The sequence below is a fragment of the Ceratosolen solmsi genome, unplaced genomic scaffold, assembly GCF_000503995.2.
Source record: "Ceratosolen solmsi marchali unplaced genomic scaffold, CerSol_1.0 scaffold47, whole genome shotgun sequence".
Lineage (NCBI taxonomy): Eukaryota > Metazoa > Arthropoda > Insecta > Hymenoptera > Agaonidae > Ceratosolen > Ceratosolen solmsi.
Genome location: NW_011948419.1, coordinates 4,464,339 through 4,487,899, shown reverse-complemented (window position 1 = coordinate 4,487,899; position 23,561 = coordinate 4,464,339). Strand labels below are relative to the sequence as shown.

Here is a 23,561-nt window from a genome sequence, read left to right as displayed (position 1 = left end):
CAATAATTTAGAGCTTTTTATCATTAGCATGTAGGATTAGTAAATTCAAAGGCATATAAAATATTGAATTTTTATCGTCTAATTTTTAAAACCAAACAACATTTAAATTTTTTATTCACGATGAAATAATTCATGATCAAAGATACATTTTACATATTCTAATTCAAATAAATAATATACGAATAACGAACAGTGTTAAAAAGACAAGTCGACCAATTACGAGTGTAAAAAATTGTACAAATATACAATTGGTAGTAGCAAGATTTCTTTTTCATTTAGCAAATAATAGCCAAAGGCACTTGAATAACTTGTTTTTTTTTATTTTTTATTTTTTATTTTTATAAATTGCACATCATATAAACTCGTAGCCATTAATAGCATAAAACGTCTATATTTGTTATGTTATATTTTTTCTGCGTTCTATAATATATCGTCAAAATAATTGGCGATGTCGATAAAAATCCTTTGAAAAAATGAACAATATTGTTTTACATTATATAATATATTCTGTTAGATACTTTCTAGTATGAGAAGAATAGTTTTTCCATTAAATAACAATCCAATTCATAGTTGAAATTGCAAAGTCTATTCAATGGAACAAAGTGTGCTCAATTTTACTTTATGCTGAGATTTCGTTTTATATTATAGTATATTAAAGTATTTTCAAAATTTTTACATTAATTATTTAATTTTTACGACAATATGGTATTACTGTAAGATCACTTATTAAAGTATCGTAAAAAAATTTGTATTGTGGTCATTCTCATGGTCATCATGTATGAAGATTAACAGATTTCAGAATTTTTCCAAATCTATTATACAATGTTTCTTTGTTTAATATAATTCCTACATAAATTATCTTGTAAAGGAAGATATGCAATAAAATTCTTTTAAGTATGTATTTTCTATATAATCTTTCAACAAAAAATTGCTGAAAGATTTATTTATCCTAGTAAGTATATCACAAATATATTAAATTATAGTTAATTATTTTTATCTTATTTAGTAGGGATAAATAAAAACTTTAAATGTTATTGATAATTGAATGTATTTGTAAACTATTTTCATAACTTGGCAAATAAAATGTGATATTAAATATGAATAAATAATCCAATTGGTTTGGATGACCATTACAATACATAATTTTATTTAAATTTGTTTACACTCCAGTGTTCCCTATTTATTTTCATGTGTTGCATAAAATACTCTATTTTCAATTTTTTTAATAGAAAATTTTTAATAAAATAAATAGATTTAAAATAAATAGATCAAATGTATTTTGAAACAAATTTTGAAGTTCTTGTAAACTAAATTTTGAAGAAAAAAACGTTAAATCAATTAATTAAACAATATTATACATTTATTTATAAATATACTTCATTAATTTATTAAATCTTTGATTTTTAAATATAAACTGAACATTTTTAAAAATTTTTTATTTTTTTTCGTGTCATCACATTATTCAAATTTTATAAATATGTAAAAGCTGTTTATTTAGAACTGCAACTTGAAGTTTTATATTATTTTAATTGTACTTTCTAATAATAATTTATTTATTTATTTAATTTTTTTTTTTTAATAAATTTGCTTGAAATATTACATATATTAATGTAATATTTCAAGAGATTTTTAAAATGCATGAAGATATACATTAATTTACAAATAAAAAATCTAGCTTCCACTGAATTTTCACTGCAGATCTTTCTAATTCATCGAAATATGAACTGTCAAAACACATAATACAACACATTTTCTGCACAAGCTTTAACGAACGTCTGAGGACTTTACTCTTTTGAGCCTTCCTGCATCGTTCATAACGAGGCACTGTGTATATATCAACTTTTCTTTCAAGCATCGGTGCCAATATCTAAGCTCCTTGAGTCCTGATTGGAGTCATGTTGGCTACCATTTTCAGAAGATGCACTGCTGGATAATCCAGACTGGTCACTACTGCCCTTCTTCACCTTAGGCTTATACTCAGTAATGACTACCGTGACATTGTTTACTGTTACCTCGTTGCTTTGGGCTGTACTGCGGTCGATGTTCTTCAGTCGTGGCGGATGTCTCGATTTACGCCTTGGTTTATCCAGTTTATGCCGGCCGTCCTTACTAAGACTGCCTCCCCCTCCACTCGTGGTTGACGAGCCGCTGCCGCCTTCTTTTTTGCCGGGCTTCAGCAGCGGCACGTATTGTTGCTGGGCCACCTGTCGACCGTTACGCTGATTTTCATTGACCGACCTGACCTTTTTACTGCTCAGGAGCTTTTTATGTTTTTGTTTTTCTTTCATTATTATGTGCGTGTTTTTGTATGAGCTTAGATAATATAAAGTGTGTAAATGGATAAATCAATTACATATTATTAATTATTAACATACATTAAAACGTACTACTGTCTTTTAGCAAATCAGTTTACAAGAGAGCTTTAAAAATATATAGTGTTCTTTATGCATGTGGAGGAAGTCCTTTCGTAAATATAATTAAAATAATATATCACATAACATTGCAATAAAGTAGTAATTCATTTATTTAAGAAATGCATAATACGTAAGAGGCAATTTAAGTAAAAGTTTCAATTTTTTTGTACAGGGAATCCATTGTCATGATTTAATCTATGGATTAAAAATAAGTGAAAATATGTTTAATATCCAAAATATAACTCTCTTTATTAACTATGTTTAAAAGTTTTATTTGCACATTTAAGAAATTATTATAATCTTTGTCATTTAATATGATTAAATTTCATTTAAAACTGTCACTTTAAAACATTACTTAATTCATAATTCTCTATGTATAAGAAAAGATATATTTTTACCTATTAATAAGCATAAAAAATATTTATTCCTTTTCTATTCTATTATACAAAATTTGTTGTATTAATTTATTATTTTATAATATTTTATTATATATTTTATATATATATTTTATATATATATATTATATATATATTTTATTATATATTATAATTTATAATTTTATGCTCTCTGTATGTATCCTATAACTTTCTATTTTTTATGTTTATGTAAAAAATAATGATATATTGTTTAATTACTAATAAAATTTTGGAAAGAATAAATATAATTAACTTATTTATATTAAGTCAAAAATAAAATTCTTAGAGAAAATGATAAATTTTTATGTTGAATAAAGGTATATTTGTAATGACAGTCTATAGATAAATGTAAAATAAAAGAATTTGTGTTATTTATATACCTGCTGCGCCACCAATTGAGGGTTTATTCGCGGTTTCCGCGTGGAGGTACCTTTGCGTACGTCACACATTAGGCACTTGAATGCTTCGGCTGTGTTACGATACGTACAGACACTGCAGTCCCAATAGTTTTCTTCCAAAACCTTCGCCTGACGTTTACCGCTTCCGGAATGGTTCATTGTTCATCGGAATTAGCTTAGTGACTTTGTTCCTTCTCATGTGAGAACCCACCTCTCCGTGATACGTCTCTTCAACTTCATGTAAGGTATTATTTTTGTTTTCCAGGATTAATCGATAATATATGACAACAGGAGGTGCAAACCTCCTTTTAAAAATAATAAGCCAATGAATTCGGCACTAATAAAAAAAATTAATAAATATCTAAGAGCTTATCAAAGATATCAACTGAACAAAATGCAATGCTGTCTCGGCTCACACTGCCCAATTATGCTACCTCCTACATCCTGTGGATACATTATGTATTTTTTAAACATGTTTCAATGTAGCTTGTACCTGAAACATAATTTTATATAAATTTTAATTAAAAGTTGAAGTATCTGAATTATTAATTATTATACATCGAAAGTAAAATAAAGCAAACGTTATTTAATTATTTACATTAATTGTTTAATAAGTAAAGAATAAAATGAGAAAAATATAAATTCAATTTATACAGAATTATTTTTCAAGTTTGAGGTTAATACATATGTATGAAATGAAATAGAAATTTATATTAATGATACCTGTTATTGAAGTTAGGTTCAAGCCACTTGATTTGGATCAACTTCTTGACTACTTTTAAGATCAGCAGACGAAAGATATTTTTAAAAAATTAGTCTAAATTTTAACTGATATTTAATTGTTCTGTTTACGTAGTTTCTGAAATATTTTAAATAAATAAATATATAATTTAAACTCATTAACAATAAAATTAACTTATAACATATAATCATAAATTTTATTTTAATTAATTTAATAAGATTAATAAATAGATAAATAATTAAAAACAAAAAAAAGTTATTATATAAACAACCTTTCTTCAATACATTTACGATTGAAATTTCATAATAATTTGATCAAAATTTATATTAATATACATCGATAGTCATTAAATATATAATTTATAAAAATATTTGATTTAGGATCATTATAATAAAATATATATTTTTAATAAATATCGATTTGTATGATGAAATTAATATAGTTAGATTTAATTAAGCTATTTGGTGCAAATCGAGTATGTGCTTTATTATATATACATACACTAATAATATAGTTATATAATAATCTATAATTATTAAAGTTAATATAAGAAGGTTAAATTCTAATTGAAATGAACATAGAAATAGAATGGTGATAGTGGTTTATTAATTTTTCTAAAATCATACTATAATTTTTATTCAATCATCAAGAAGTATAATTATAAATAAATTGATACAAATACATAATCAAATAATTATAAATAATTAGTTTATGTCAGGTTTATTAAAATGATTTTAATTAAATATTTTAATAATGAACTCTTATTTTGGTAAATTTAATAAAAAACGTTTCGTTAAATTCATCTAAAAAATTTAAATTATTAAAAGTATAAATCCAATTTTAATATTTAAGGAATAGTCATTCTAAAATTCAAATGTAAAATTAATTATTTCTGACACTTATAAAAAATTATGAAGAGAAAGTGCTTAATATAGCACAAATATTATTCTCTACCTATTTAATGATATAATGCAGTTTTGGAGTTAAATATTTCTAACAGAATTTTCTCTTACACAAATTTCTTATTTTCTTTTTAGAGAATATGAATTTTGTTTGAAATTTGCATAAGTCAAGGAATCCAACATTAAAATAAATATGGGTCAACTGAGCAATAAACAATAAAAGTAAAAATTCCTACCTGTACTTGGCTTAGCTGGCATTTAGTACTGTTGTAATAATTTCACAGTCATGGACGTGTAACTAGCAGTAGTGCAAAAATCCTCGCATCTGCAAAATCGCAGGTTCCGTGTTCTCCTAAGTGACGACGGCATATTAAAGAATTAAACTGTTAAACACCGAGTTGACAATAATTCCGATCCATGCACACATTTGAGTGTGTATCTTACAGATGCATAATACAAATGCAAGGCAACATTGGTGATTGGATAAAAAATGAATGGGTATGATAGCAATGGTTACTCGTACCCCACACTAACCAAAACAGTATAAATACTTGTTTTACAAATGGCTCTGCGTTGACGACAGATAAACTTCATAAAATTATACAATTGTAAGAAAGAGGAGGTGACTGTGCGATTGTGTATCAATATTTAATCACAAAAATTGCAGTAACTGCTATTCCGTACGTTTTCTCATTGACTCTACTCTTTCGTGCTTTTCCTCTTCTTTCGCGTATGACGCTGTAGCGGAACGTTGGAACGTGACTGGATGAAAACGGATTTTAACGGAAACGCCGAGATTTCCAGCTGTTCGTCAAAAAATGAGAAGAGAGGGATCAGGTTGGCAGCGTCGCCGACTGCGGAATATAATTTTTATCTTATTATTCTCAATATATTAAGAGCATGTAAGCAGTAATCGGGAATGAATTTAAATCAATTTATAAGCTACAAATAATTTGCCCTTTAATTTATGAATTAGTGCCGAAATCAATATTTTTAAGTATTAATTAATGTTCTATTCTTTAATTATGTCCTTACAATACATTATCATAAGAATGATATCTTTATTTTTTTTTGTGGTCGCGTACGTGACATTAGTATTTTTACAAATAAGCGTTATCGGCTTATCCAATACTGTATAGTACACAATTAAAATAAATATATTCATGTTTATATGGAAAGCGTTATAATATTAAATCGATTATTACTCGAAATTTAATTACAAAAACAAAATTAATAAATATTTGATGCGTAAATACATATAATCATACGAATTTATAAATTATTTATACACAGATTTAAGTATAGGCTATATTTTTACATTTAAAATAATCTGATAATTCATTATTATAAAGTCATTACATAATGTTAATAATTATCTATAAACACTATAAACAAATTTCGACATTTAATTTCAATTTTACTAGAACATTCATTTTCTTTACATAGTTAATATCTATTATTTTTATAAAAACATTTATCATTTTTGTTAACCGAAATTGCATTATAATATCGGCGCTGATATTTAGGCGACGAACAAGTTCAGAAAATTTAAACAATCATTTAATCATTTTTCATTTCTGTGTGTATGTATTTATTTTTTCATGATAAATAAACTGAAAATATTTATAATTTGATCGTTATAATTGTTTAATACAGATTCAATGAGCATGATACGGAGAATGTTTCTTGGCTATTAATATTAATTGTTAATTATTTATTTCGATTTAATTATTATATTTCGAAACTGCTACGCGTAAACGAGTTACCACAATATTTATTATACACCAAATATGAGTTTGTATATAATATATATTTTTAAATTAATTTAATCTTCAATATTAAGGAAATTGCTAATTAGAAGAGAATTTATTATCAACTCCATTGAAATTAAAAAAAAAAATATGTATAATTATTAACTTTACCTTTTGTATTAATTATTTAAATGTATTGATTGTATTTTGTTAATAAAATTGTTTATACTGGAATAATAGTATATTTGAATAGTTTGCGATTTAATCATGCTTTAGCGAGTCTTAAAAAATTATCATTTAAAATAAAAATTGCCTGATATGTAAAATAAAATATAAAAATCGTGTTTATTTTAAATAGTAAGAAAATGAAATTCTATAATGTCATATAAAAAGAAAAGTATAGTATATACCTTTGTATTAAATTTTTGTTTAGTGGTATCAACTAATTATATTTTAATAATATTTTAATCTACTACATTAAATGTGCATATAATATACCAAGTAAATTTATAAAATTTTATTAATTTCAGATAACGCAAACGAGGATGATGATGTTTGTAAAGTTTAAAAAATTTAATTGGATAGCGATTTATTACAAAAAGTATTTAAAATTATTAATTAAAATCATATATAAACATATGTCTTTGAATTGTTTATAGTAGTAAAATGATGGTATTATAATACCTCCACAACGTGATGATAAGAAATAGTCAAATTACTCGAGTATATTTTTATTTTTATATTTATTCTTCAAATTAGTTTAGCAAAAAAATGCGTGATAAATATATTAATTTTTCAAATATTTTCATAAACATGAAATAGATATTTGAGTATATGTTATTTATTAAAAATTAGATGAATTATTTGAGATTTAGTCTGCTTAAAATTGATTATTTACAATAGTTTTGCTATCTAAATGAGGAGGACTTTGGCTCGATATTGTGTTTTTACCACGCATGTACATATTCTATATATATATATATATATATATATATATATATGCATATGTATATAATAATAATAATAATAATAATAATAATAATAATAATAAGCACTGCTAGCCTTGTCGTTAACCTGGAATCTACTGTTAGTAGTCGGACCTGTATTTTGCTCACCTTCTTATGTGTTGCTAAAGAAGGTCGTGAAAATAACGCACGAATAAAACTTATAATTATTCAGAATCTACCATCGTGAATGTTGACATGGTTAGTTTTTTTAATTAAAAAATTAATGGGGCATCGGCGTAAGCATAAAATACTAGTTGCATAAATAGCACGGTTTTCATGTTTTTTTTTAATGACATGACTGTCAGGAAAAGGTGTTTATGTAAAAAGTCAACAAAATTATGAGGCTATTGAATCGATTTTAAATAAATTTATAAGATTATTTTGCATATTGGATACAAAAATTTTATAGAATATTTATAAAGTTTGAAATAAATTGCACAGAATGTTGTAAATATTAATACAATACGTATGTTGCTATATTGTTAAAAGTTTCAGCAGTAAAATTATTTAATGAAATTGAATAAACAAATCTTCTATTAGCCTCTAATTAACATTAATTAGATTCATTTGAATCATAAAATAACTTGTACATTTAATTTGTATATCAATGGTTAATTAATACACATATAATAAAAATTGTTCAATAAATATTTTGAAATTTTATTATTCGGTATTTTTCATATTAATCTATATATTTAGTATCAAATATATTTAACTACAATTATAATATTGGCACATTATTAAGTAATGTTCGAATTTTATTTATCTCGCCAACTGTAAAGAGAATCAATTTAAATATTTATATTTATTATATTTTACTACCATACTAACCTTATTTTATTCTGTGATGAAAGTAAATCTAACTGTAAATATAATATTAGAAAATAATTTTTATTTCATTAATATAATATGAATACATTGATATAGTAATTTAATAAATTATAATATAGGAAAGTTCAGTTGGATCTGAGAGCAATAATAAGCCTTGGGATCATGCTTGGGATACCGAAGAAATACGAAACAACAGAAGAAATTGGAGTCTTGCTGGTGATTCTGGTCTATTAAAACATTTGCAAGAGTTTTCAGAGGTATATATTCAAAATGTTAAGGCTATGTGATAAATAAATTAATTGATTGTTATATAATTTATTAATATAATTCAAATTATTAATATTTATAAAAATGTAAAATATGAACATCAAAATATAAAGAAAATTGGAAAAATAAATATAAAAAATAAATAAATAGATGTAAAGTAAATAATATAACCGACATATGATTGTTAATATTTGTGTTTAATTTATTTTATTATTTATTAAGGTATTTGATTAATCAGTCACAGTAATTTTAAATTAATAATACATAATTTATTTTAGAATTTAACAAAAAAAGCGAATGAAACACAGGATGTTATTAATTCTATGGCATCACAAATAAATGAAACAACAATACTTGTTGACAATATAATGAATACTTCGTTAGCTTTAGCGAATACTCAATTTATAGAGAGTCGAGTTCAAGAAGATAATATTGAAATAGAACAGCCAACAGAAGATGTTACAAAAGTACTTATATAGAATTGCATTAATGGTTTTAATGTAAATTATGCATAAATAAGAATAAACAATAAATAATAATAAAATTTACCTCTAATATTTTAACAGAGTGAAGATGATTGTGAATTCAGTGCTACAGACTTATTATTTAGTGTTTGCGAAAGCATTAAACAAGGTCTCAGTATTATGGATGAAAAATATGAAAAAGTTGAAGTTACAGCGAGTGATACTGAAGATGATGATGATAATGCTATTGCAAGGTTAGATATGTAAATTATGTATATTAGATGTATGTTAGATATGTAAGATATGTAAATTTAAAGGAAAATTTATGTATGATATTGTCTAATTATAATTTATGTATTATCTATATTATGCCTTTAAATTATAAGATTATAATTAATTATATCAAGATTATATCAAATATCAATAATTTAGGTTTTTTTATAACAGTATGAGCTTTTTTATAATTTATATTATTTTACTTTACATATAATTTTAAAATAATAAAATAACCTTTCAATTTTTCAGTAAAAAAAATTGAATGTACTTTATTTACTGATATTAGTTATAAATTTAATAATTATTATTAATGTTTTAATAGTGTAATATTGAGGCCAAAAGATCCATATCGAGACAGGCCTTTACCGTATGTCTTTGGTTCAGAGCAGTGGAATGCTTCCAATAAAGTTGGTTTAGAGTCAAGTAGCAGTGAATCAGAACTAAGTGATGACAATGAAGATTCAATAAGTGATATTGAAGAGAAAAATGTAGAAAATATTTTAAGTTCTAATAATCATAGTAATTCAGGAATCAATCGATTATCCTCTACATCAAGTGAATCCAATGAATTTAATATTGAGGAGAATAATATTAGTAATAAAGATAATGATAATCAATTTCATGCTAGAAGGCAAGAAACTCTTAATTCGGATACAGAACCAACAACTCCTTCAAGTGTTTTACCAAGGGTATTAATTTTTTATATATTTATATAATAATATTAACATTATATTTTATTCGTTTAAATAAATATTTTAGTGAAAAAAGATACTTAAACATATTAAAGTATAAGAAAATCTATATTTACTAATTAAATTTTGTTTTAGTTCTTATATAGTAAAATAAAAATTTTATTTTATTAGATACAAAATATTAATAATGCACCACCAAGTTTTGCCGAAGAACTAGCTAAAAGATTAGGTAATGTCTTACCTTCCCAGAAAAATGCAATAGTTCAGGATATAAATGAACAAGTAATAAATTGCTCAAAAGGTAAAATACTTTTAAGTGTATCTTAAAAATCTAATCATATAGAAATATTTTTACATTTTATAGATGATATTTTCACTTCAGTAAATGATGCAGATGTATTTAATAATAAGTCTGATAATTTATTCAGTGAAGGAAAAAATTTATTTGTTGATGAAGTACCTTCTTCTATTAAGAATCTGCCTGTAAGGGCTATAAATAAAAATATTATTCCTCCAAGTATAGATGTACCTCCACCACTCAGTATAATTTGTATGTTTAATTTATAACTTCTCTTTTTATAAATTTATCTTAAAAATATAATCTTATCAATATGAATACGTGTATATAATAATAGTTTATTACTATCATAGCATCAGCTCCGAAATCAACAATTGATGATTTATTTGGCGATGTAGAAGATTCTGATGATTCAGATGATATATTTTCTAAAAAAGTTTCAAAAGATATTTATTCTTGTGATAACGAAATAATAAGATCTGAAGTAATTAGTAAACAAAAAAATTTAAATACGGAGAATACACAAAATATCAGCAATATAACTACAAGCACTTCTGAAATAAATGATAAAGTAAAAGATTTATTTGAAGAACAAAAACAAGATGATATTTTCAAGATTGATACAAAGAAAATTCAATCTCCAAATATCGCTTCAATAGATCCTATAAAAAAAGTAATGATTTGTTTATGATTTATTAAAAATGTTACTTATGATTGAAGCTTTATTTTCATACTATTTAATATTAAAGTCAATTTATTAATTCATGAAAAATACATTTTTCATTCAAACAAAAATTTGTTTGAATGTTTAAAAATATATTGAAAGATTTCATTTCTGATAGTGGTTGTAAAGTATTGAAGACTTTGAAATTATACATTTATTTCTTAAAAATTATTTTTTGTATAATTATCTTTTTTTTCGTTATTTAATTTTGAAATTTTGAATAAATGAAAATATTAAATATATGAAAAATATTTTAAAAGTTAATTGCGATTGATTTAATTAGCTCTCGCTTTGTGTTGTTAATATTTAATTTATTTTTTAAATTATATATAATTTTTAAATTATTATTAAGTTAGTTTTTTTTTTATTATTTTAGTTTTATTAATAAGTTAGTTAATTATATAACACGCTAAAGCATTTATTTAAATTTGTTTCAAAATATATCTTTAAAGATCTTGATTTAAATAATTGAAAAAAATCCGTTGTTACGTAGAATTTTTCATTGTATTTTTATAATAAATTATCATTAACAAGATATTATAAAAGTATATTGTTATAAATATTTCATTATACTCTATGTTTTAAATCTATGAAATTTAATTATTCCTTGAATATTATAATTTTACTTCTTGAAGCATGAGTAATTATTAAAAAGTATATGGAAGGTATATTGTAAAAGAAATTGCTTAAAAAATATAAATTATTTCTTTTTTCCACCAGCCAATTGGTGGAGTATCTATACTGGGTAAGATCGATATCCATTCATCTAACAAATTTTTGCGTCGACCCTCTTCTACCTCATCTTCCGAAAGTGATTTTATTGATCATCCAATAAATTCAAACAGTGCCGAAGTAGCTATTTCGAAAAATAATAATAATACAGATGGAATCAACGTATTCCCATCTTTTCAAGCTGGAAAAAATATTGGCAATTCCAGAAATACGTTCAGTGAGAATAATACAAGCAGTACTAGTAGTATACCAACACATCAAACAAGCATTGTTAATACGGCTGGATCAAGCACAGGGTACGTAAAAGGAATTAAATTAATTGTTTTCATTTTATAATACCTGCATTTAACCTTATTTTTAATTTGCTGATAACAAAGTGTATTAAAATTTAAATTTTCTTACAATTAAAAATATTTAAAAATTATTTGTAGATTTTATTATAATTTTGGTTTAATTTTATCTAATATAGTAAAAAGAGTACTTTATCATTAATAAATGCAAATAGTAGCTATACAAATTTTTTACTTATTTTATACAATTTTATTTAAATGAGAATTTAATATACAATTTTTCTTTAATCTTAATAAATAGCTACTGAAATAGATTCTTTGATTAAAATAGATATATTACTTTAAAGGAAAATGAATTGATTAGAAGGATTCTACATATTGTTATTTTAATTATGACATTAACAGTATTAAGACATTTTTATTGCATTGAAAATAAAAAATGTGATATTATATTCATAAACATTTTCAAATTTATATTACATCAAAGAATACTACATATGAATATGTACAGTTCATTAGGAAAAATAAAACTTCCTATTGTTTTTTGGATCAATAATATATAATATTATAGAATATTAATTATATTAATATAATATTATAGAATAGAAATATATAAATATAGATAATGAATAAATATATATATAGAAAGTGATTTTGTATTAATTTACTAAAGTTTCATATACTTGTCATTTTATCAGTTTTTAATTATTTTAAATGTAAAAATTCAATAATAATAAAAAATAATTAAATTTTATTTAAATTATTTTTTATATAAAATAATAATTTTCAAATATTCATATTTAATAATTAATATTCTTATTTTTATAGATTTTACTATAATTTAAGTAAAATTTAATTGATATCATCCAAAATTGTATCTAAATATATTTTATTTTTTAAGTTTGTTCATTCTCACGTACGCAGAAGTGTTATAGGTCATTTAAATTTAAATAAATTAAATAGATGAAGTGCTTCTGTATTTATTTTGAAATGTTAATTTTTATATGAATAACATAATTATATAATTTACATTTTTCTTAAATACAATAATTATTAAGATTGGTTAATTTAGAATCATTTGATTTTTAGAAAATATCCTTCATTTTGCTTTATTTTTTAATTATTTCATAACATTTTAATTATAATCAATAATTTATAAATATTAAAATAAGCAAAACAATACCGGAATAAATTTTTATAAAAAGTGAAACTATTATTAGATAAATACAACATCGAAATTCATGAAAAAAGAACAGAATTTGCGAATAGGTTAATTTTTTCACATTTTATTTGTCTCGCAATAATGAAATGTAGTAAAATTCAATTATAGTTTCATAGAATTAATAGAAAAATTAATTAATAAAAACTTCAATTATATCTCTTTATACAAATTACATCCAAATTTAAATGCGTATGGGGAATTACTTTATTTACAAATATGTTTTAAAAAAAATTAAAAACACTTATAATAAAGTATTAGACAAACGAATACAATAGTTGAATGTTTATTTAATGATTATAGTATTTTATTTTTATATATTTAATATAGTGATACCTAATTCAATATAATTAGTTGATATAATGCAGTGTAATAATTAATATGCTCAATATGTTCATTAGCGTGTCATAATTAAAATACTTATTTCTATTGTCTTTAGATATATTAGATATATAAATATTTATTTCAAATATTGCAATAGCTATTTTAAAGTTCAAATTTTAGTGAATGTAGTAAATGAATTTAATATATACATGCTAATATTATACAAAAATATTTTTATCTTCAAAATGAGATATATAAGATATAAGTATTTACGGGATTTATTGGTATGTCACGATTTGAATGAAATATTTAAATATTTAAATTAATTTGTCTGTAGCAGCATTTAAAAATATATTAAAAATTATTATTTAAAATCGTTATAATGTTAGCGAGTGAAAATACGAATAAATTTAGAAAATCGTGTAAATGGAATAAAGTGTATAAATATATATAAATATAAATAAAGTGTACAAATTTGAACAGACCATGTATGTAGTAAATATCATAATAAGTAGTTTAATAAATTAATATGTTAAATTTAAAAAAAATAAAGAAAATATTTTAAGAGAACTTATAATGATATAGAAGCAAAACATTTATTTTGAGAAGTTAATAATTTTTGTTCATTCTTAATAATTTCATTTAGAAGATAATAGCAAAAATAAAAAGAACTGTTTTAATAATATTAATCAATTAAATTTTAAGAAAAGCATTTTACAAAAAATATATGTTTTTCTTAACTTTATATTTATTTTATTATTATTATTATTATTATTACTACTATCACTACTACTACTACTACTACTACTACCACCACTACTACCACCATTACTACTACTATCATTAGTATTATTGTTTGAAGTTAATTAAAAGCAATATAAAATATAAAAGAAATATAAGTATAGTAAACGTAGAAAAGACAAACTGTAATGTAAACTGATGTAATAAACTGTATACTGATAATGTACGTGAATTTATTTAAATGTATTTATAATATATATAATAAGAGGGATATATTTTAATAATATCCTTAATCATTATTTACATATAAATAATAAATTTTTATAATATATTTTTATCATTAATCAATTACCTTATATGGTAGTTCAATAAGGCTGACCTTAAAAAGCTTTAATTGTTCATTGATACCATCATTGTAGTTATAAGTTTGCTAAATGAACATATGGTAATAATTACGTTGCAAAATTAAACAAATAAAAGCTTTTATTTACCATAGCGTTCGCCCCCCTCTCTCTCTCTCTCTTTATATATATATATATATATATATATATATATATATCATTATCTCATTATTCATTAGTTTTATCTGTTCTTGAGTGAATCAGCCAGTCTTTATAAGTGACGTAGAAGAACCATAATAAGATCGACGGTACTCTCGAGTCTACTACTGTTCTCGAGGCGAACGAGCTTCTTTCACGTCTCAGTTCAGGTTCTTTAGTTAGCACTGCAGCCGATGTGCGCTTATTATACGGCTAGGCAGGCAGCATTAATTGCACATGTGCACGCGTTTCTTCGCTTTCGTGTCCTCCTGTAATAACAAAAATAAGAAAGTTAGAACAATACAGTACGAGGAAAATTAGACTAATAAACGCGCACGTTGCCATACAATTTTTCGGTGTCTCTAACTGTGCGTTAATAATCCGTTTTTTCGCCTGTACATTCGTCATCTTTGTTGTTGCCGTTAAAATTTCATCGCTCAAGATGCCAGGTTATTTAATTAATGGTGTAATTTATACGTTTTAGTCTACACTTACATCGTTTCTCTTTATTCAATTCTCCAAATTGCATTTTCATTTTTAATTATTATATATTATTAGCAAGTTAAATAATCGTTTGAGCGAATTTGTGTGATATGCTTTTTTTAATTTATATATAATAAGTATCTTTCTAAGTGTGTATGATTAAAAGTAATATATTTATAGTGAACCGTTAAGCGTATTCGTAGTGAATTTTCAAACATTATCACTCGATCCTCTATTCGATTTAATAAATAATTTATCGTGTTTATAAATAATTTAATTTTATATGAAAATATTTTAAAAACTCTTGTAGCACAGTCATCAATGTGTTTCGTTGAATAAACATCTTCGGATGTATTTAAAACTCAACTGTGAATAAGCACGTGACTCAACAGAGAAGTTTATTAAAGACATCGGAATCATAGTATTTTTAGCATCAATCCATTTACTTCCCATATTTTATGCAAATGGCCTTTCTATTAATGAATAAGAAAGTACATAAATAAAATAATAGTTTTTATTTAAATACATTATACATTTATTTGTATAAAATTACCCTTTTCAATTGCATTTATCAAATTTATAATTTTTTATTAAGGTACACTACTTATTTAATAGACTCAATATAGATGTATGAAACAATATAATTTATTTTTAAGATCGTTTGCAATTCAAATAAATTTAATATTCTTTACAGAGATTTCAAAAGGAATTTTTTTTTTTTACAAATAAACTATAAATAATATCGCATGAACACAAAAAGATCTTTATTATAATAAAATTAGAATTTATAAATAATAAAATTATTGCTCAGCTATAAAAATTAAAAGGAAATTCATTTTTAATATTTTGAATTCTTTAATATAAGGAATATCCATGATTCATATATTTGATGTCAGTGATTGAACGCTTTTCATATTTTTTTTATTCATATGACTCTTATTTTGATAATATTACAAAGTTGCAGTCTCGGTGGATGACTGTAATTTCACTTTTTTTTAATGTATGATTAATATGAAGTATATGTATAATAATAGCATTTTTATATTAAAAGAAAACATGAAATTAATTTTGTATAAACACGTTTACTATTAATTTCAGGAATATAAAAGATATTAATGCTAATTGTTAACTTAATTATATTATTGAAGTAGAACTATAATTCTATTTAACAAATTTTATTATAATTTAATTAAAAGTATATCATTATATTAAAGTTTGTTTCGTGATAATTTTAATGTAAATTTAATTGAAATGATTTTGTAATATTATAATTGCTAAATTTTTTTATTTCGTTGATAACAAATTGGTAATGAAAATTCAATGAAATGAAAGTACCGAGATAAAATGTTTATAGCCAAATAAAAATTATGTATTAATTGTATAACCATACTGCAATTACAACTATATTTGCATATTCAAAAAATGTTTATGTAAGGAATTAATGTTTTTTTTTTAACTTTTTTGAATTATTTAAATGAGCAAAATTTTTAATTTTTTATATTTTTGAATGAAATGGAGCAAACGATACTCTTTACATTAACTAATTTCATTAGATTAAAAACATATTTTATGATTAAAAATAAAAAACCAAATTCAATAAATGTATTTACACATTCGCGTCAAAATACAGAACAATAGCAAAATATACTTCAAGCTCGGACAAATATCTTTGTGAATTTAATTACCATCTCGATGTATGCCCATCTCTTTTTTTAACCGTTGTATGCTTAGCTAGATATACTGGATCCCGTGTGCCCACCTTGAAATTTTAAAACACTCGTTTGCACACGTGTGATATAACATCGCAGTGAAGCACGTCGATTTGGTCATTTGCCCATTTTCTCTCGCTATAAGTCTATACTTTCGGGTCTCTAAAATCATATATACAAAGTGCATATTTTCATACGACAATTAATTGAAAAAAAATTGGAATTTTATTCTCTTTTATATTATATGGCTGTATTTGTATTTGCTATGAGCATTATGCATTTACCATAATATTTGTTCTAGGATATTTTCCATTTTTAGAACAGCAGAAATATTATATCTTGTTATTTTATCAATTGTTATTCTATACTTTTTGAGTTATAAAAATTAAATAAAATTACGATATCGAAAACGTTACATATTTAAATAATACAGATAATAATATTATAATACATAATATAAATTCATGTATTTTTCTGAAGATTGAATTTGATAAAAATGTGGCTGTATTTATAGTTTTATTTGTCATGGGGTTGATTTTTGTTTTAATGTACAATTCTTATATAACCAATTGATAAACTAAAAAGATACTTATTGATGTTTAAAAAATTCTTATGTAATAATTTATAACTTTTACTTAAGAGACGTGAATTTTCAACTTGAAAACATAATTACGATTTAATCGGAGTCGCAATTTAAATAGTCGAGAGTATCGATATTTTAAGAACTTATTTCCCAAAGCTGAAGCAGCAAGTTGACATTCCTATATATTAAACTGTTTTCGAGGAAATGAAATATTACTATTCTTTATTTATCAAATTATTATATTTAGTATTTCGATGATTACTTGTTGGTATCTATCGGTGCATGCGCTCCCTACTCTGTTATGCAATTAAATTTTTTTTCAGTAATATACATAAAGTAATACGACGGAATAAATAATTATTATTCTTATTTAATGAATAATTATTCAAGCATATTGTATTCTATTCAACATTTTTAATAAAATTCATAAAACGTGCTAAAATAAGAAATGCGTAGTATTATAAAATATTGTAATAATTTATAAGTTAACAATTATGTTACAGTAAATATTAGCATAATGGCACATAACATTATAAACGTGGGTTTGAAAATTTTAATTTTAAATTAATTTGTTGGAACCTTGTAGACAACAGTATCTATAATCATCAATTACAGTTTTGTTAGTTCTTTAATCATTTGTAATAATAAGTTCGATATATTTTGGAAAATTTTAAATAAACTGAACTCAAATGAAACCTACATATTGTAGTATCTGTAAATTAATTAAGTAATCAATTAGTAGTATTTTATTTTTATATTGAAAAGGCTAACGCAGCACAAAGTAGGTTCCTAAAAGTAATCTAGAACTTTGATTTACGTAACTTTATTTTACTCAGTATTGTTTATTGTATTATGTTGCCTATGCAATATTATGCCACTGTACAAAAATTTTACTTCCAATAATTTCAAGTATATAAACAATTAAATTGAGTGTACATAGTAAATAACTCCATAATAACTAAATAATGTACATCTCATTTGAGTGGACCGTATTTTGAAAAATTGCAATTTATTTTCTTTAATATGTATAATACTGGTATTAAAAAGCATATTATGGAAAATCGACCGTTTAAAACATTTTTAAATTATTTTATCGTATTTTTCATTAATAATATTGAAAAGGTCTGTTAATATAACTGTAAGTATTATTCAATATGTAAATACTTATATTAAAATTAAAGGTTATAATCGATACTTAAGTAACAAAATTTTTACTAATTATGAAAGGATAATAACGAGAATTATTATAATTTTATATTTGAAAAGTATTTAAAGAATTTTATGGTTCCTTTGTATAAAATTTCTACGTGTGAGCCGTCGTTTTTCCATTTATTTTTTTTAATATATAATTCAATATAGGTGATACGGGCACAGTTTACAAGTACCATTGTAAAAAAAGTGTTTTAATCTAAAATACATGTAGATGCAGAAAATAAAATCTAGATAAATTAATAAACATTAAGATAAAAATATTTTTACATTTAAAACTTGTTAGTGTATATATACAGTTTATTAAAAATATAATTAAAAAAATCTTAATATAAAATATTTATAATCAATTGTCTATTTTACTTATAGAAGTTTAAATAATAAGTATTTTATATGTTTTTGTTTAATTCAAAGTTACGCACATTTTTATATAATTGTCATTTTAATCAGTTTCGACATTCAAACAATCTTTTCAAATATCAACCATTTTATTTTGAAATTATTTATATTGATATAATTGACATATTTGCTATTTTAGTATAAATAATTGATTTTACGTATTATAATAGACATTAAAAATACAAATCATAAAGCTCAATTGAGCAAAGCCGTCTGTAAGAGATTTATCTGTATTTCGCTTATCAATACAAAAAGTAAAGGATAAATAAACGTTTACAATATAATTATTGATTATTAGTTAATAGTAATATAATAATACCGGAAAGATATCATTTTGAATACTAAGATTTGATGAAGTTCTAAAACATTTTTTGATTTTTTATATACTACACACAACTCTGCAATTTGTGAGAAAGTGGAAGAAAGGGCCAAGAAGAGCAGTATTAACATTGGTTAATAACACAAATTTAATCCATGCTAATACAGTTGAAATTTCTGTCATTTGCGTTATTTATTCACTATTATTTCACATCACAGCATGCTCTATCCAATAATGATTATCTAATAAATACACTTACATATTTATTACCTCATTAGAAACTTAGTATACATCTAATTATAACATAATAGAAGAGCGTATTTTAATAAAAATTCTATTATTATGAAATGTTACGATAATTATAGAAATAATTTTCAATATTTGTGTATATATTTTTAAACAATGTCTTATATTGCTATTCTATATAATTATAATTAAATAATTAAAAGATTATCAAAAAACATCAAAAACATAAAAAAATCTTATTTTTAAAAAATTTAATATTAAGATACTGTGTATATAAGAAACTTGAATTGTATATAATATGTTAAGCCAAGCTATTTAAAAAAAAATTTTTTGAAAAATAATTAATATATCTCAAAATTGAAAGAATTTATTTTTAATAATAATTTGTATGTACCTAATTTTTATATTTTATGCTTAATATATTGTTTTTTTATATATAATATTATAAACAATATTAAAAAAAGAAAGATTGATCTTCCTGTGTGTAATAGTAATTTTTTTAAAGTTTTTCACGCTTTTGTTAACTTTAGGTAGCCGAATTCATTTACATTAATGATAATTATTAAAAAACAATTGCATTTAAAAACTTATTATATTTTTAAACAATTTTAAAAATCCAATGAAATTATAATTTCAAATATTATAATTCTATCTAAATTCATCAGTAGAAGAGTAATTATTACAATTTACTTTTTAATATTTAGTTATTTATACATTATATATAATAATTTATATGTAATTTATAAAAATACCACTATAAATTTTTAATTTGTTCAATATTACACAGATATATCAACAGCCATATATAACAAATTTTAAGATATTGTTACAATATATATGTTGAAATGATATAAATACTTTTCTGATATTCTAATAAAATTATTTATTGTAAATAGGTGGCCAAAGTATATATTTTTAAGTTATCTAATATATAAGTAATAGAATTTTAATTAACAATCTATTTTCATTTCTATACTATAAAATAAAAGTTATTTTAAAATTAAAGAGAGAACGAATATTTTAGATCGATAAATCAATAATCTTTAATAAAAAAGCATAGTTTTTAAATACTTTATGTCAAAAGCTGCGAAAATACATAGTTTATATAACTATTTTTTAATAATTTTGTGTATTTCAATATCATATTAATATGCAAAGATTATTCATAAAAACTATCAAAAATCATAAATGCAAAAATAAATAATTGAACCCAAAACATATTTGTCGGTAGTGTATTATTTTTATAAAACTTTCTTCAAATAAACTAAAATACATCCTAGATATTTATTATTTTCATAATTATTATTATTTAAACGAGACATAGTTAAATAAAAATATTAAAATTTCTTTATAAAAAGTATATAGAAATATTTATTTATATTTTTAATTCAGATAAATAATTTGTTCGTAGTTTAAAAAAAAAGTTTAAAGTTTAAGTATAGTTTAAAGTTCGCTTTAAAATATGTCTCAAATACTGAAAAAAGTAAGAAATTTAATATTTCGACAGTCATCTGCAATTATATTTTTTATCCATACTAATAATATACTAAAATATTTACTATTCATAAACTTTTGATAAGGAATATAAACTTCTAGTCAATGATAGATACATTTAATAAGATATTTTCATCCGATTATTGCAATTTTACTTTACAATAATTTTTTACTATCATCAGGTTTTTAGAAAAAGTGCGTTCTTCATATATTCGAAGGCTATATCATTACACAAGTTTTACAACAATAAGGATAAGGTTTGGACAAATCTTCTTCTTTGACCTTTGTATTTCCTGTACACGCGATAACTCCGCAACTAAAAATTTTTTATAATTGATTATTACAAATATTTAAAAAATGGTATTTAATAATAAAAATGACAAAAATTTTAATTGCCAATTAATTGTTAAAATTGACGCGATTCCATAAATTTTAAAATGTCATGCATACCTTGCCCATGTTATAAGAAAATTATGTATGTTGTATGTATGACAAAATTGTATTTTTTTAGATTCTTCTTTTGCGAAAGCATCACATTCTTCATATGTTGTATTTATCGGGCACATTTCTAAATAAAGAGCACGTTTTTTACGGCGACCTGATCCAGCTAAAATATAGAATGTTTTCATTTTTAAATTCATATAAAAGTTTTTAAAAAATAATGTTTCAATGGTATTTTTTTTATATGCATATTATATAATGATATTAAAAATATGGTAATGTAGTTTTGAAATAAAGTGATAAATAAAATATTTAATACAAAGAAAATTTATTCCTTGTTAAAGAAAATCGTGTCTTTGAAATTTCATAACAATTATTCTTATTAATTACGGCTTTACACATTAAAATATAATTATAATTTACATGTAAAATTTGAATTTGACATGATTGAAAATTTAATAATTATTATTTTAACACAAATTCATGTCAATTTAGACTAAAGTGTTGATACTTAAACATTGTACATTAATTTATATATCGTACATTCAGTTAAAAATAATAAACTTCATTTATTCAAAAGAAATGATTAAATAATACCATACCATCTGTTAAACTAATCAAATAAATACTTAGTAAAACAATTGATAGTGTAAAAGTTAACTTCATTTTAAATTTAATTTTTGTTTTGTCTTTAGGCGAGCTCAGATTATAACTAAAGAAACATATTGAAGTATAAGTATATATATACTAATATCCCCTCTAGGTTTTACTAATGGATAAAAATCAAAATCATGTCTGATTATATTTTTTGCACTTTTAAAACACGTCTGTATTAGCAATCGTAATAAAGATAAAGTAAAAAAACATTTGTTTATGAATTCTTTTATTATCTTAATAGTTCTTAGTAGTGTACTTTATCTAATGACATTAAGGTGTTATTATACACAGAACAATATATTATGACATTTAAGAGAAATTATATAAGACTATCATTAACAATATTGAATAACACTACATCATATCTAAGAATATTAATTGTTTTTGTGAATTTTGAACTTTATTTTCATTGATTTTTTCTTGTATTTATATTTGTTTCAGTATTTTAAATTAATAAACTATTTTGGGTTACGAGTAAGATACTAATTAATCGCTAAATTTATAAAACTAAATGATTTATTTATTGAAAGTGATAGGAAATTTTACATTATAATTTTACTAAATTGTAATAAATAGTTTGTTTACAATACATATTATATCCAATAACAATAGATATCCAAGTTTAATATTAATTAGATAGATTAACTTATTAAAGTTAAGACATGATAAAAAATGATTGATTTAATAAATAAAAATATCGAGATAATAGTATTACCCAGAGTATTATAAAATAATTTGAATAAGCTTGAAATTTATTGAAAAATTAGCGCTGTGTAAATAATGTCATTAATTCTATTAGTTTTTATTGAGTTTTTCATTACGATTTTTCATAAATTAATATTGCGTTTCATTATATCTATATTATTAAAGATACCTACAATCGATACAAGAAAAACAATAGTATTATTCTTAACTAAATTTTTAAATTAATCGTTAGAGAATTCAATTTGTAAAAAATTTGAATGTTTCGATACTACATACGATACATTCTGAT

The 23,561-nt window shown here is 22.4% G+C and overlaps 2 protein-coding genes across 3 annotated transcripts; one reads left to right on the top strand and one right to left on the bottom strand.

Moving 5' to 3' along the window:
- Positions 1 to 1,635: 1,635 nt before the first annotated feature.
- On the bottom strand, positions 1,636 to 3,538 carry RYBP (ring and YY1 binding protein). 2 transcript variants are annotated; one of them, XM_011497517.1, is made up of 2 exons: positions 3,211 to 3,538; positions 1,636 to 2,219 (listed from the first exon to the last, which is right to left on the bottom strand). In XM_011497517.1, exons 1-2 carry the CDS (start codon positions 3,385 to 3,387, stop codon positions 1,848 to 1,850), a joined length of 549 nt encoding a protein of 182 aa, XP_011495819.1. In that variant the 5' UTR covers positions 3,388 to 3,538; the 3' UTR covers positions 1,636 to 1,847. The 2 variants fall into 2 exon arrangements, with proteins under 2 accessions (XP_011495819.1, XP_011495820.1); XM_011497518.1 differs by having other exon boundaries at positions 1,636 to 2,204.
- Positions 3,539 to 8,477: 4,939 nt separating this feature from the next.
- LOC105360784 (WASH complex subunit FAM21-like) lies at positions 8,478 to 12,512 on the top strand. The gene is made up of 10 exons (XM_011497785.1): positions 8,478 to 8,483; positions 8,581 to 8,718; positions 9,007 to 9,195; positions 9,292 to 9,446; positions 9,791 to 10,157; positions 10,332 to 10,461; positions 10,525 to 10,710; positions 10,812 to 11,131; positions 11,903 to 12,210; positions 12,506 to 12,512. Exons 1-10 carry the CDS (start codon positions 8,478 to 8,480, stop codon positions 12,510 to 12,512), a joined length of 1,806 nt encoding a protein of 601 aa, XP_011496087.1.
- Positions 12,513 to 23,561: the final 11,049 nt, after the last annotated feature.

Coding starts and splice junctions, on each gene's coding strand:
- RYBP (XM_011497517.1), bottom strand. CDS start 3,387: ATGAACCATTCCGGAAGCGGTAAACGTCAGGCGAAGGTTTTGGAAGAA. Junction 2,220..3,210: donor CTCAATTGGTGGCGCAGCAG/GTATATAAATAA, acceptor AATGAAAATCAG/CGTAACGGTCGACAGGTGGC.
- LOC105360784 (XM_011497785.1), top strand. Junction 10,462..10,524: donor AGTAATAAATTGCTCAAAAG/GTAAAATACTTT, acceptor TACATTTTATAG/ATGATATTTTCACTTCAGTA. Junction 11,132..11,902: donor CAATAGATCCTATAAAAAAA/GTAATGATTTGT, acceptor TTTTTCCACCAG/CCAATTGGTGGAGTATCTAT.